General features: G+C 39.7%; 1 protein-coding gene across 3 annotated transcripts; it reads left to right on the top strand.

The window, feature by feature from the left end:
• Positions 1–1703: 1703 nt before the first annotated feature.
• On the top strand, positions 1704–7765 carry map2k2b (mitogen-activated protein kinase kinase 2b). 3 transcript variants are annotated; one of them, XM_028976496.1, is made up of 13 exons: positions 1704–1927; positions 2237–2311; positions 2399–2490; positions 2578–2788; positions 3147–3293; positions 3702–3779; positions 3883–3934; positions 4228–4352; positions 4535–4745; positions 5022–5074; positions 5179–5240; positions 5814–5859; positions 6238–7765. In XM_028976496.1, the coding sequence occupies exons 3-13, from the start codon at positions 2408–2410 to the stop codon at positions 6346–6348; spliced, it is 1179 nt and encodes a 392-aa protein (XP_028832329.1). In that variant the 5' UTR covers positions 1704–1927; positions 2237–2311; positions 2399–2407; the 3' UTR covers positions 6349–7765. The 3 variants fall into 3 exon arrangements, with proteins under 3 accessions (XP_028832329.1, XP_028832328.1, XP_028832326.1); XM_028976495.1 differs by lacking the exon at positions 2237–2311 and having other exon boundaries at positions 2375–2490; XM_028976493.1 differs by lacking the exon at positions 2237–2311 and having other exon boundaries at positions 2370–2490.
• Positions 7766–14533: the final 6768 nt, after the last annotated feature.

Here is a 14533-nt window from a genome sequence, read left to right as displayed (position 1 = left end):
TCTTCTCTTTCTACATATTGTTCATTGTGTACAGAAAATGCATTGTCGTGTCATGCATTATTTGTCATTAATTTCCAATGTTCTTGAACTTGTATCATTTGTTAATTCTTCATAGATTAAAGTTTGAAAATGTTTAAAACGTAAAGCTGAATGACAGCCTTATGTTATTTTTTGTTAAAGCAGTGGTGGCCAAGCGGGTAAGAAAGCAGACACATAATCTGAAGGTTGCCGGTTCCGACAAGGTGCCACTGAGCAAAGCACCGTCCTCGCCTTTCATGGCTGCCCACTGCTCACCAAGGGTGATGGGTTAAAAGCAGGGGACACATTTTGTTGTGTGCAGCGTGTGCTGTCTTTGCTGTGTATCACTTTAAATGAGTTTTATTAAATGTAAATAAATTGATAAAATATTCATTTGATTTTCAGCCACTGTTTTCAGGTATCACAAGAGAAATGCAAAAATGGTAACTGAGGAGGTGAAACAGAAGCTATCTTATGGCAATTGTGTTTTAAACCCACTCATCTCTCTGCACATTTCCTTTCCCTCTTAGTCTAGCGCTCTTAGCATGAGCAAAGAAAGCTGGGCTTTTAAAAAGCAGTACTTGTCAGGGTCAGATCGTGCCGTGTACATCCCACAGCATGCCATCTTAACGTCCAATCTAGGACCAGATCTAGGAGGCCAGCCGAGATACCTCCTCTCTCTGACTTAGACACTGTCAAACACATTTTATACTTTCATACCACCTACACTTTCCCAGCGATTGGCTGGCTGGTACCTGTAAATACACTGACCCCAACTGCCTAACATGTCATCAGGGCCCAAACATGTTCACGGTCCTGCTTGACGCTGCCCACTTTCTGGACACAGATATTTCAGACTTTCTCATGTGTGGGAGACATATTCAACCAGGTCTAATCACTGCCGGGTTTGGTGTAACGTTTAGTTACCACAATCTGAAGTATGCCTGGAACAAGTAATTGAATTTCTAGATCGAACTGACAATTTGTTTGTTTTTTTTTTACTTTCAGCCACAGACACAACATCATTGGCCAGTATGCCTCACAAAGCAAATCCCTAATGCATACCTCTATGTGCAAAACTGATTTAGCCTACTTTTTTTATAACATTACTGTATCTTAGGGTGAGATGTTGTTTTGTAATTTGGAATCACATACTACTTTGAGGAAACAGGAGGTGACGGGAAAGAACTATAATCAATTGATGTGTTTTCACAGAGTGCAAATTTTCCTGTCTTGTTCTCTGATTCCATGGCATTATAAATCTAGATTAATAACAATATAAGAAGAGGAAAGAAAGTAGTTTGAACTGTTGTAGATTAAAATATGTGTAATAGACAAGATCTATTATGTGCAATTATGTTTAATTTCTCTTTTGAATCATTGCATATCAAAACAAGCTATTAATTTAAATGTATTTGTGTTGTCGATCAAAAGAAATATGAGAAACATTTAGCTAAAGATTCTGTAAGATTTTTTATTTTTTTGCTGTGTACAGGGCATGGTCCCGCTATGGCAATATTTGAGCTGCTGGACTACATTGTAAATGAGGTGAGAATGGACGCTCATTTGTTTACGTTTGCATAATTTAAACATAAATGGTTATGTTATCTAAATTTACTTCAGATAACCATTTAGCGACCTGTTGTAGCTAAAACGTCAACTTCAGCCCAACTAACGGCCGAAATGCGTCACTTCCGCCTGTGCGCTCCTATCCAGCCCTGCTAGCTGCTTGCGTCCGGGAGCACCGAACCTGCCGCACCCCCTCCACCGCAGCCCGGGACGTTCCATGCACACGCCGCGGTTCTTCTCTGTAGCGGGCTGAGCATCTTCGGACGTTTCCCCTTTCCGGAGAAGCGCCCTATGCAAGATTTACGGCGCCACAGCTAGCAAAGCCGCTAGCCAGCAAACGGTATGGGTTTCTTTCGATGCTAACCGACGATTAGCAAGTAATGTCTTGTTGGCTCTTGCCTGGTGGGCGAGCTAGTGTCTAATGGCTTGATCGGAGACAGGCGAGGTTGAGAGATTCTCAAGTCCAGTTGTGGGTGTGTTGCTTGAGGAAGGGGAAGCCCTTGCACTTGAGGCGATCTCCTCAGTTAGCTTATCAGCTATTAAATCGACTAGCTCCAACCTGGTCTCCAGTACCTGGGTTTAATTCGCTCGTATTGTTTAAGCCTAGGAACACACCCTTCAACAGGAACATTTTTGCTGTCTCCTCAAGGCGGCGAGTCGGCTCTCGAACAGGACCACCCTGCTAACGTTATTTCCGTCTTCATTTGCGAGGTCTTTCTTTAAGGTCTTGCACATAAACATCTCAACTTTATTTATTTATTTATTTATTTTTCTGTTATCAGTAAAGCTTTTTCACTTGGAATACTGTCAGAAATTTGCCATGGCCCCCAAAAAACGACCGGGACCTCTGAAAATTGGTGGAGAAGGACAGCCTGCCTCCACGCCAAGAGACATTTCTTCAGAGTAAGTCATTTCAAACCAGGGCCAAGGTCTCCTCCACCCAGTTTGTTTCTTCCCTCACAATGTCCCTCCTTCAAATTGAATGGGCAGGACTAATCTTGAGGCTCTGCAGAAGAAGCTGGAGGAGCTGGACCTGGATGAGCAGCAGAAAAAAAGGTTGGAGGCTTTCCTGACCCAGAGAGAAAAGGTGGGTGAGCTCAAAGACGAGGACTTCCACCGCATCTGTGAGTTGGGTGCCGGTAATGGTGGCGTGGTTAACAAAGTCTGCCACAAGCCATCTGGACTGGTCATGGCCAGAAAGGTGAGCAGCAATTTACTTTTATTTCTCCTTTAGTTAGCAAGTACTGTTTTTACAGTGTTTGTATTAATTCAAAGTAAGATTTGTAATTTCTTACAAAGAATTTGCATTCATTTCAACATGTGACCATTATAAATGTCGCATGTTTGTTCCGAAGGTCTGAAGCTGCACCACACATTGTCCTTCTTAATTTTTGTGGAACTTTAGGAGAGTTTAGCAGGAATACTATTAAAAAAGAAAACTATATGTAAGGCTGGTCAACTTTTTCCAGTCAGCTCATTTGCCTGCTTTTGCTGTTGAGAACCATATTTCAAATATTATTATTAATATTTTTTCAATCTTTTTTGCATTGCCTCACTAGCTAATCCATCTAGAGATTAAGCCAGCCATAAGGAACCAGATCATCCGTGAATTGCAAGTTCTGCATGAGTGCAACTCCCCTTATATTGTGGGCTTTTATGGAGCCTTCTACAGCGATGGCGAGATCAGCATCTGTATGGAGCATATGGTGAGGGTGTGGCACTGGGTAGAGAAAGTCCTAAATTGTGAATTAATGATATTACTACTGAAGGAAAAAAAAAATCAGTTGTTATATTTGTTTTGCTCTTTCTAAGGTATGTGCTAACTATATGGCTGAACAGTAAACATTCTAAAAAAAATTCACAATATCTAGGAAAAAATCAAATTTATCTCTACTTCTTTGATACTGATACAATACTTCTTGTTTTTAACATGATTTATTAATGCACCTGAATAATTGCATGTTAGGGCAGAAAACTTGTGTGTTGAGCAATAATATGTCCCTGTTTCGTAATGCTGAGAAAATATTTATGTACTTTACTTTTACTTGGGCTGAAAAATGGAAGAGATACATTTTGTGTGGTTTAATTTGGTTTGTGCTCTTGTGTCCCTGTAGGATGGAGGTTCTTTGGATCAGGTACTGAAAGAGGCTAGAAGAATCCCAGAGGAAATTCTGGGTAAAGTTAGCATAGCAGTAAGTATCAGTGTCCTTACATTGGTCATGCCAGTGGGAGATTTTGCAGTGCTGGAATGTACAATAAATGCAAATTTACATCATTTTGTCTGTGTTCTCACAGGTCTTAAGAGGATTGGCCTACCTGCGGGAGAAGCATCAGATCATGCACAGAGGTGTGACTGCTTCTTTTTCGCTATTATCTTTTACTAGTTGTTATGTCGTCATAGCTACAGAAAACTACCGAGTTGTGCTGAACAGTGTGTGTTAGAGCACCGATTCCCTGCTAATTGCCAAAATGTGGATGGAAACACCAGTAGTAAAGTGGAAACAACTTTTCTGTGTGTTTCTTAAAGAGTTATGAATCAATACAAACATATTTTCATCATGCTCAATCTTTTACACCAAATTCGCTTCACAATTTTTGTTTTTTTCTGTAGCTTGTCATCTGTCTTATTTTTCATCCCAGACGTGAAGCCGTCAAACATCCTGGTGAACTCACGGGGGGAGATCAAGCTGTGTGACTTTGGCGTGAGCGGGCAGCTCATAGATTCCATGGCCAACTCCTTTGTGGGAACACGCTCATACATGTCGGTGTGTAAAGACTTCAACTTATATGGTCATGTGTACGCTCAGAGACTCTTTCAGAACTTCTTACTGAAGTTAGTATATGCTGATCTGTTTTGAATTGTTTTGCAGCAGGTACTGTGTAGCCTTTTGCTTTACTTTAAAAGCTTTTACTTTATGCATATGCATTGTGTGTACACCTTTACAAGCCGGAGAGATTGCAGGGCACCCACTATTCGGTACAGTCAGATGTGTGGAGCATGGGTCTGTCCCTGGTAGAGCTGGCTATTGGCCGCTATCCCATCCCCCCACCTGATGCCAAGGAGTTAGAAGCCATCTTTGGCAGGCCAGTGGGTGGAGCTGATGGGGAGAGCCTGAGCACCTCCCCTAGACCCAGGCCGCCTGGCAGGCCTGTTAGCGGTGAGCAAGTTTTCCTGTCTTGTTCTCTGATTCCATGGCACGGAGGGGGGGGAAACCGTTATGTAGATGAATAACAATATAATAAGAGGAAAGACAGCAGTTTTAATAGTTTTTTAATAGATCTATTATGTTTAATGTTTTTCTGAATCAATGCATAAACTATCAAAATAATCTATTAATTTGAAGGTTACTGGGTTATCGAACAAAAGAAATGAGAGAAACCTTTAGATTTTTTTAAATCAAAGATATGTTTTTTTTTTTTTTTGCTGTGTACAGGGCATGGTCCAGCTATGGCCATATTTGAGCTGCTGGACTACATTGTAAATGAAGTGAGAATTTGTTAACTTTTTCATCATTTAAACATAAATGATTATCTAAAATTACTTTCACATATGTTCAGTTTGTAAAAAAAGTATTTTTTAATATTCTTTAGCCTCCTCCGAAACTTCCACAGGGGGTCTTTACAACAGATTTCCAGGACTTTGTGAATAAATGGTAAGTTGCATCCTCTACTAGGTGAGGCATCAGTATCATAACAAACCTGTTTTTTTTTTGTGTGTGTGTGTGTGTGTGTGTGTGTGTGTGTGTGTGTGTGTGTGTGTGTGTATATATATATATATATATATATATCCAATTTATACATTTATTTAATACATTGACAGGGTTCTTGCTTATTTGAAAATAGAATTTTCCAGGTATTGAATATGTTTGGAATATGAAATAAACATATAGAGTTATGAAAAACTAATTGACACATGTATAACAATGTACATAGTTCCCGTAAGACTGCACGAGAAACATTTTTCTACATTTTACAACGTTTAACACAACCACATGTCTGGTACTGCATGCATTGCTGTCATATTCCAGCAACTCCTTTTTTAGGTCATGTAAATTACAGTTGATTTTTTTATGTTTTTTTTTTGTTTTTTTCCCAATATGCACAGAAATTGAACATATGGTCATGATAACTTAGATTAGTTGAAAATGTTTCAACAATCATTCAATGTTAATTCTATACAGTTTATTCAGTTTATTACTTGCCTAAAAAAAGTTATATTTTTCTAGCCTCATCAAGAACCCTGCGGACCGAGCAGACCTGAAAATGTTGATGGTAAGATCATATTATCTTGAATTGATCTTGAGTGTCTAAGTGTATTAATTTGCTAGAGTCCTCACTCTTGGCTTTGAATAACAGATTTAACTGTTATTCCCAACCAAAACTGCGTAAACACGTGACCTTTAAATTGGAAACTCTCAGTCTAAAAGCATTGTTTCAGCTGTATTGAAATTAAAATAAGTGATTCACTGCATAAGTTATGAGAGCATATGTATAGTATTTAGCCACTTTTTTTGGAACAATTCTAATCATACTGAAAATTCCAGGGTGAAATGCAATGCAAATCTTAAAATCTCAGTATATATATATGTTATCTTATTGACTCATGATTTGACTTCCATTTATTGAGACTGTTGTGTGGTGTGTTTTCAGAATCACACATTTATCAAGCGCTCTGAGGTGGAAGAGGTTGACTTTGCTGGATGGCTATGCAAAACCATGGGCCTGAAACAACCCAGTACACCAACACGCATAGCTGACTGAGTTATACACCGTTCACCCCCTCCCAAAACACACACACACAGACAATAAGGGCCTCTTTTATTGTCTCATTCACACATTATACTTGCAAACCTGTCCTGTTTGCACTTGGGACATATAATTATAGACATATCCACAACTCATTTGTTCCTCAGCGTTCAACCACTTGTCTTTCCAGCTTTCTGCTTTTGCCTATTTTATTGTGGCTTTTTAGTCAGTGGTCAAAAGTCACTCATTATATTTAACATTTGTTTGATTGGATTGAGAGGATTGGAAGACAGTGTCCTGTAAACATTAGTAAAATATTGTCATATGAGCTAGGATAAAAGTTCACGACTATTTTCTCTAATCTCAGTGGGAGTTTCTGTAATAGAACTTGGGGGTCCCTTACTGTGGCCTTACTTGCAGATGCACAAGAGGATAGAGACCAAAACAGCAGTCACCACATTACAGTCAGTAGAATGGGTGAAAACTCAGAAATGTAACAGATGGGAATTGTATATATTATCTATAAAGATATATTTCTGCTCATTGAATAGAAACATCTGGTGGTTGCACATCCAGAGGTTTGTCTTTTACCTTTTTTTTTGTTCTCACGTTGTCGTTATTTTATAATATCCACATCAGTATATTTTCAGACTGGCAGAACTGACTTATAGTTTTCCTGTGTGTGTGTATGTCTGCACATATGCAGAGGCTAGAATGCCTCTGTTGTGTACACATATCCAGATACGTAAGATTTAATGCATATTTGAAATGTGCATATTTTGAAGCATGTAGAATTTATATTCACTACATGTACAATAGCTGTTTGGTGAATAAGGATAATCTAGGGCCCGTCAGTGCTGCCTTTCTGCTTCTTGAGAATATTAGTTTTGAATAGGAAATACTGATGCTACATCAGCACTTTCATGTCTGATATATATTTTATAAATGCAGGTGGGTCTTTTTGTCTCACACAAAAGCCTAGATATGAACGTAAACATGACAACAGTGCCACTCAGTATCATGGCTCACAACAATTTTGCTTTGACTCATTCCACTTGCTAGTGCTGTTTTGGTACTTTAATCAGATGCAATGTGGTGTTATGTCATGTTTATGAATGCTTTATAACTGGCTTTTTAGTGTTTTTCACAGTTCTTGTCTCTTCTGCAGAGATGCATAAATTATGGGTGGAGGTTTAATATATCATGATCAGAATATATGTATGTGTGTGCAACATGGCATGGATGCATACATGCACTCGCACATTATAATATAAATTGTCTAGTGGGTTGGTTTTTGGGGTGGCTGGTGGGGCGTTTTGCTGCTTTTATTTGGTTGTTTTCTTGTGAAATTCTCAAATGGAGACGGTTTGTATAATAACTGCCTTTTTTGTCTTTTTAAATCATTGTCAATAAAATATGGTATGTAAGGTGACGACAACTGGGCTTTGTGACCCTTGAGATCTTTTTAAAGTGGAAGTGATTGTCACACGTGATGCACAGCACACAGTGCACACAGTGAAATTTGTCCTCTGCATTTAACCCATCACCCTGAGTGAGCAGTGGGCAGCCATGACGGTGCTTTGCTCAGTGGCACTGGTACCTTGGCAGATCGGGATTCGAACCGGCAACCTTCTGATTACGGGGCCGCTTCCTTAACCACTAGGCCACCACTGCCCCACCATCATACAAAGAACCCCTTTCTGCATACTCATAAAATGAGGTATCATATCTGTAAACTTTGTGTCATATTGTCTGCTTAAAAATAAGCTTAAACAGATGTTTAAGATGTTTGCATTTACTTTAATGCAAGTGTGGATCAGTGACATCTTAGGCAAATTACTTAGCTGCAGAGCCTTGTGTTCACCAGCAGGTGGCAATGAAGCCGCCTTTCTCAAACAGGCCCATTGGTACTGCAATGCTTTCAATAGACAGGAAACTGGCATCATCCCTATGTTTTCCATCACATGGAAAGGATAAATGTTGCAAAAGTCTATTAAGGACTGCCAGGCTTGCCCTTACATCTGTTTTAACATGTTTGACTACCATATAGCACAAATGTGCATTTTGTTAGCTGTTAATATGAAGCTTCCAAAACATTCTGGAAATCCTTATTTATATGTGCCTTCTGATCAATAGCACAATCCATTTTTTTATAGAAAAAAATGCAGACCTTTAGGTAAAAATGCTGTATTAATATGTTTTAAAAGCAGTGTCAGGATTTAAGAAAATGCATGTTTGAAAAAGCATTTGCATGTGTAACCCCGGGTGTCTTATCTAATTAGTTGTAAATGCAAGCGTAATTACAGTATCGCATCGAAATGAAATCCTCCTAATGTGACGTTTACATCACTGAAGTACAGGAAGCCCGGTGTGACTTGGCAGGGAGCATTGCTGGTGCTCTGCCCCCAGACACACTGGGAGAACGATGGCTCGTCGACTTCAGGCACTGCGGCAAACTCTGCAGTCATTAATATGCAAAAATGCAAATGAGTGGGTAATTAAGATCTGGAGTTGTACAGCGCCTCCTTTGATTACTAATGAATTCTGATCTGTGAGAAAGGGGGGATGGGTTCATGGACGGTTAAAAAAAAAAAAAAAAAAGGTTTACCTTAGGTTTACCATGTATGCCTTTATGTATACATATATGTGATGTGCATATTTATTAATTCAAACATAAAATATGCATCATATAAATTAGATAAGAAGACGCTTTAATGCACATTATTTTTTATTTAATGTGAATGGAGGTGGTAATTGTAACATTGTCCAGACCTGGCAGAAGAAAAAAAAATCCATTCAACAGCGCCTTAGTCGTGCAAATCATATTAAAATGTATTTATGGGGGAAAGGAAAGCGGTCAGGTACAATATATAAAAGAATAATAAATCATTTAGAGCCCATTTGTGGTACGTGGTGTTCTCACAAATGAACAAGAGGGGGGGGGAAATGATCAAAGCCGGCCCTGACACCGGCTTCCCCACCCCCTCTAGCCGAGGCCGAGCGGAGGAAAGAATGGGTTTAGGTATCTTGGCACGGCACGAACAATAGCAGCATATGTGTTATGGAGTGCAAATGATGTCATTTTGGCAAGCAGTGGCTTCAAACGCACACACATACACACTGCTGTTATTTTGGTTTAATGGTCCCTAGGCACCACACCCCTCCGCCCCTCATCCTCTCTGTCTCTCCTCTGTCCCTCATCCCCTTTTGCACTCTGTCCATCATCTCTTCCTTCCTGTCTGCCACTATTTTTTTTTTCTTTCCCACATCAGTCAATTCGTTCCTACGGTGTTTACAGACCCAGTGAGGTCTGTGGGAACTGAAACGTGTTTTCCCTACATCTCTCGCATGCTCTCTGTTCCTCAGACTCAGAAGCAATCGTCTTTACCACAGCATTGTCCTTCTTAGCTGCCGACTGCTGTTGGTTGTCCTTTTTTTTATTTATTATTCTTTCATGTGATTTTTATGTTGTTGTGAGTTTAACATTATGTTGTGAGTGCATAAGAGGTTTCCGCTCTGCAGCCGTTGTCTTGCTCTTCAAAAACCAGAGAGGAAGCTGCATGATCATGGCCCTCTCCCTCCTTCTATTTTGCATGTTTCTCTCTCTCTCTCTATCTGTGACCACAGTACCCGCAGCGCTGCACAGTAGCTCAGAACTGGGACGGTGGGGGTAACTGGGTTACTTGACAGGAAGCCTGCGTGAGGTGAACTGTACTGGATGCGTGGGCGGCAGCCAAGGCCTCCCCTGGAGCCTCTACTGCAGGAACCCAGGAGAAAGGGATGATGATGAAGATGAGTCTGAATGTAGGTGCTCTCTAAATAGGGTCTGCTCAGTAAAATTATTACTGTAACAGTATTGCATGTTACATATTTCTAATTTTACATTAGCATCCCCCTCCCCAAGATCAATTCTAAATATAAACTCCATTAATGCATCATAACGCTTGTTTTTCTTAGCGGAATAAAATACCTATAAAACACACAAGGTCACATGTCACGGGGCGTGTGAAATGCTGTGTGACATTAAATACTGTTACGCTAGGATTTGATTGGTGGAAGGCATCCATGCAGCAGCTTTTCAGGATGTGAAAGATCGTCCCGTTTTGGTTATGGGTAATGTAATATATTGTGTGCACAGACAAGGAATTTGGTTCCGGCTGTTGGTGTCTATCAAGCAATGTGAAAGAACAATACAATAAACAGTAAAATATATATAAAATATGCTGGATGGAAGGCAGAGGGTGAATCAAAGACTGTTTCTGCAGTCCTTTGCAGTCTTGTTTGCTGGCTGGGCTGGTGCAAACATGGTGGAGGACCTCAGGAATGCATTTGTAGGCTTTGATGTAAAACTAGATCAGCCGAGTTTAATAGCTGAATCTGTTTACCCAGCCATTGGTGAGGAGAGAAGAGCAGTTGAGAACCAGAAGTGACTCCCCCAGCCCCATTTGCTATCCCTTTCTAGTGATCCAATGACAAAAAGCAGAGGACTGAGGGGATGTTGGAGTCCCTGAGTGGTTAAGATTTAGGGGTTGGAGCCAGTTTGTGGGGACCTACATCAGCTTCCTCCAATAACAGGAAGAGGCGGGAAGGCCCTGCGGGGGATTGTCCCGGCATCTAAATAGTGCTTTTATCTAGAAGGCATAGGGGATGCCACAGCATAAACATGCTCACATGTTGGTTCTTTTCATAAAAGGCTGTCCTGTACCTACCAGGTAAGACATTTTAATGACTAAGCCATAAACATTACATAATATTAATTAAACTGTACTTGGTGCTTTGTAGTCAGATGTCATTCATGGCCTCATTAGCTAGCACATGACAACACATGCACTGTGGTTTTCTGTCAATGCTCTCAATGAGGCCTGACATATTAATATTTAATTTGCTCTTTGCTGGACATAGGACACTGCTCTATCCCACATTCACTTAATGTTTAAATATACGAAACGATCTGATGGCGTTAACATTACAATGGTTTATATATGTTGTCATGTTACACTTGCACAAAAATGTTATTGTGTGCATTTAGCTTTGCTTAATAAACTTATTTGTGGAGCAGGTGGTCCTGTGTCTTTAAAGCTGTTATGAATGGCAGATATTTGATTCTGATTATTTTGCTTCAACATTCTAATGCAATTGATGGGACACTTCTTTGCAGAGAGTGTGTACAGAGGAAATGAGATGTATCTTGCAGAGGTTTTTCATGTGGTGGGCTTTGTGTGTGTGTGTGTGTGTGTGTGTGTGTGTGTGTGTGTACACCTGTGTCAGGGTGTTCATGTCTGTCTGCATGCAGCAGTGTTTGTGTGTTACCTCTCATGCTCTCATTAGCCACCTTGGTTTTTCATGAGAAAGTTCTGTGTGAAGCACCTGCTCCAGATGTCTTGTCTACCATAGCCATGTCTCACATGGGGAAGGGTTCATGTCATCCTCAACACAAACCCATGAAAGCAGGCACATATAAACAATACTTCTTAGTTCTGAAACCATTGGGGCTATATCCACACTGCACACTGGAAACCTACGGATTAAATTCTGATATACTATTCAGATCAGATTATATGTTTTAAATGTATTCAATATCTCGTTTCAGTCTGAGCTGGTCTCTGTCCTGACCACATAAAAGAACAACATGCTGCACATCATTGTATGGAAGTCACACAAGTCTGTCTTTATTTTGTCATGTACAAGTTGATGTACATTGGAAGCCAGCAATGACAATGAGGTTTTTTATGGGTTATGGATTGTTTAGGAGCAATAGCTGCTGGTTCTAGAGGTGTGTGCGCATGCAGTGGTGGCCTAGTGGTTAAGGAAACGTAATCAGATGGTTCGAATCCCATTCCGCCAAGATGCCACTGAGCAAAGCCCACACACTGCTCCCTGGGTGCCTGTCATGGCTGCCAACTGCTCACCAAGTGTGATTGTTAAAAGCAGAGGACACATTTTGTTGTGTCACTGTGTGCTGTGCTGCAGTGTTTCACAATGACAATCACTTCACTTTCACTTCAATTCACTTTCAAACCAGAAACCATGACAGGTCCACTGTAATATAAAAGGGTTCAGATGTCGGTCAAACTTTCAGTAATCAATTGTAAATTGCTAACCATAAAATGGACCATATATGGATGACAAATTAGAAAGACAAAGCAGACAATGGGTTTTCTTGTGAGACCAGTCTCAAATGACTTTGAACGGATTATCTATTTTAATATGCATAAATTGAAGCTCAGATTGCTGTAAAAGTTCATGCTGGATCCAAAAAAATAAAAGATTGCCAAAAACTCCTAAAATGGGTACATATGCATCAGCCGTAGGTCTAATTTGGCCTTCAAATTCTTCAGATCTAAGTCCAATTGAGAATTTGTGGGATGTGCTGTAAAAACAAGGTTGAACCCAACTTATAGGATCTGTTACTTATGACTTTGTACTAGATTGCAGACACCACAGCATACCAGGGTAAGAGTGAAATACAGTGTAAAAACATGATGTGGAGACCAAAATGAACAGGGCCAGAAACTGGTAGCCTTGTGGTCTCATGCATGGTGACAGATTCATTTTCATGATGCAGAATTTTCATATTTACATAAAATATATATGTAAATATGGAAATTAATGCAGTAATCATTGTGATTATATATATATATATATATATATATATATATAAATAGATAGATAGACAGATAGATAAATTAACACAACTGTGTTGTGTTTAGTTCATGTGTGGGTCTGACCTATGACACACATACAGATTAATCCTTACCACAGACAATCCCTACATAAAGATGGCCATGAACAGCTAAAGACTTTTAGGTTAATTCAGATGACGTTTCTTTTGCGTGCACATTATATTATTTTCAACTGAAGAAAATAAGCATGTGGGACATGTTTTTAATTTCCGTTTTTTTTTTATTCATATTCTGTGTATTTTATAAAAAAAGAACACATCTCCATGTGAGTTTTAACACACCTGTCTGTCATTTTTAAATGTGTTATAGAAAGCTTTAGTTTCAAGATTAAATCACCATTAATGCATAACAAAATGTAAGTGTCATTCAAATGCATGAATCGATTTACACCCCAAAACTTATAGACTTATAACACATTTTAAAATGATTTTGGGCGAGATTTAGTAGAACTATTCAGCTCCATACAGACCTAGTCAGTAGCCTTTTTCCCTTTTTGGTTTCCATGGTTATCCTGGTACTGGTGGATGCTGTTAATCTTTAGCACCTTCTCAACAGTGAACCCACTTGATGTCAGAGCCAGCTGCAGCTTTTCTACCTCCTCTTCAGCTCAGGGCACGCTTTTCAGAATCCACTGGGTCTTGCAAAGCCTCATGCTTCAGAGTTGTATTTCATTTGGCACGGGTGCTGCAGAAGAGTGACAGGTTGTGGATGCAACTGCAAACACACAGAAACAGAACATTTGACTGTTTCGAACATTACCATGTCCAACCCACAGCAAATGATTGACCATCTATCACGAAAGCTCATTAAGTCAATAAAATGAGCAAGCAAAAGAACACTATTAACATAATTAGTATAAGTACAAGTATAGTATAAATTACAAAATAACTCTACCCGACTGATGAACATAAAATAAAAGCAAAATTTGGATCAACAAAGCAAATTATTTGTCACAGTGAGGGGAAAAAAAACACCAAAGGTTTGTGTTTTCCTAGGCCTCCATAAACCGTCAGGCTTTGCACCTTCGGAATGACACCATTTGTTCAAGTTAGCAGTTGGGAAAGGAGGTCTTTGATGACACTTCGTTGTCCTCTTTAAGGTTTGCAACACTATGGGGGAAAACCATCAAGGAAACGTCATGCATTCTAAGGAAAGTCCATTCTCCTGTTCTGATAACAGTGTGGTACAGTGTCCTTGCTCCACAATAACTAAAAAAAAAACAACACGTGCTTGCGTGTACGCGGTTCGTGTCCATGTTTTCTCTGCACAAAACAAATGGACCCTGTGCTATTAACGATGATGTAATTTCCTGGTAGGTCAACACCGGCTAAGAGACGAAAACAGCCCCAAAAAAAGCAAAAGAACTGCGATTGTATAAGCTTACTGACAAATTGGTCTTATGGTTAGTGCAGAAATGACACCGTACAAGCTACACAACAACTAATTCGTGGATTTGTGGACAGCGATTGGAAAAAAAAAAATTAAACGGCTTCCCTTCGTTTCCTTCAGATGCTCTC

The sequence above is a fragment of the Denticeps clupeoides genome, chromosome 4 (genome assembly GCF_900700375.1).
Source record: "Denticeps clupeoides chromosome 4, fDenClu1.1, whole genome shotgun sequence".
Classification (NCBI taxonomy): domain Eukaryota; kingdom Metazoa; phylum Chordata; class Actinopteri; order Clupeiformes; family Denticipitidae; genus Denticeps; species Denticeps clupeoides.
Note: the sequence above shows the minus strand (reverse complement) of the source record. Positions and strands in the feature narration are given on the sequence as shown.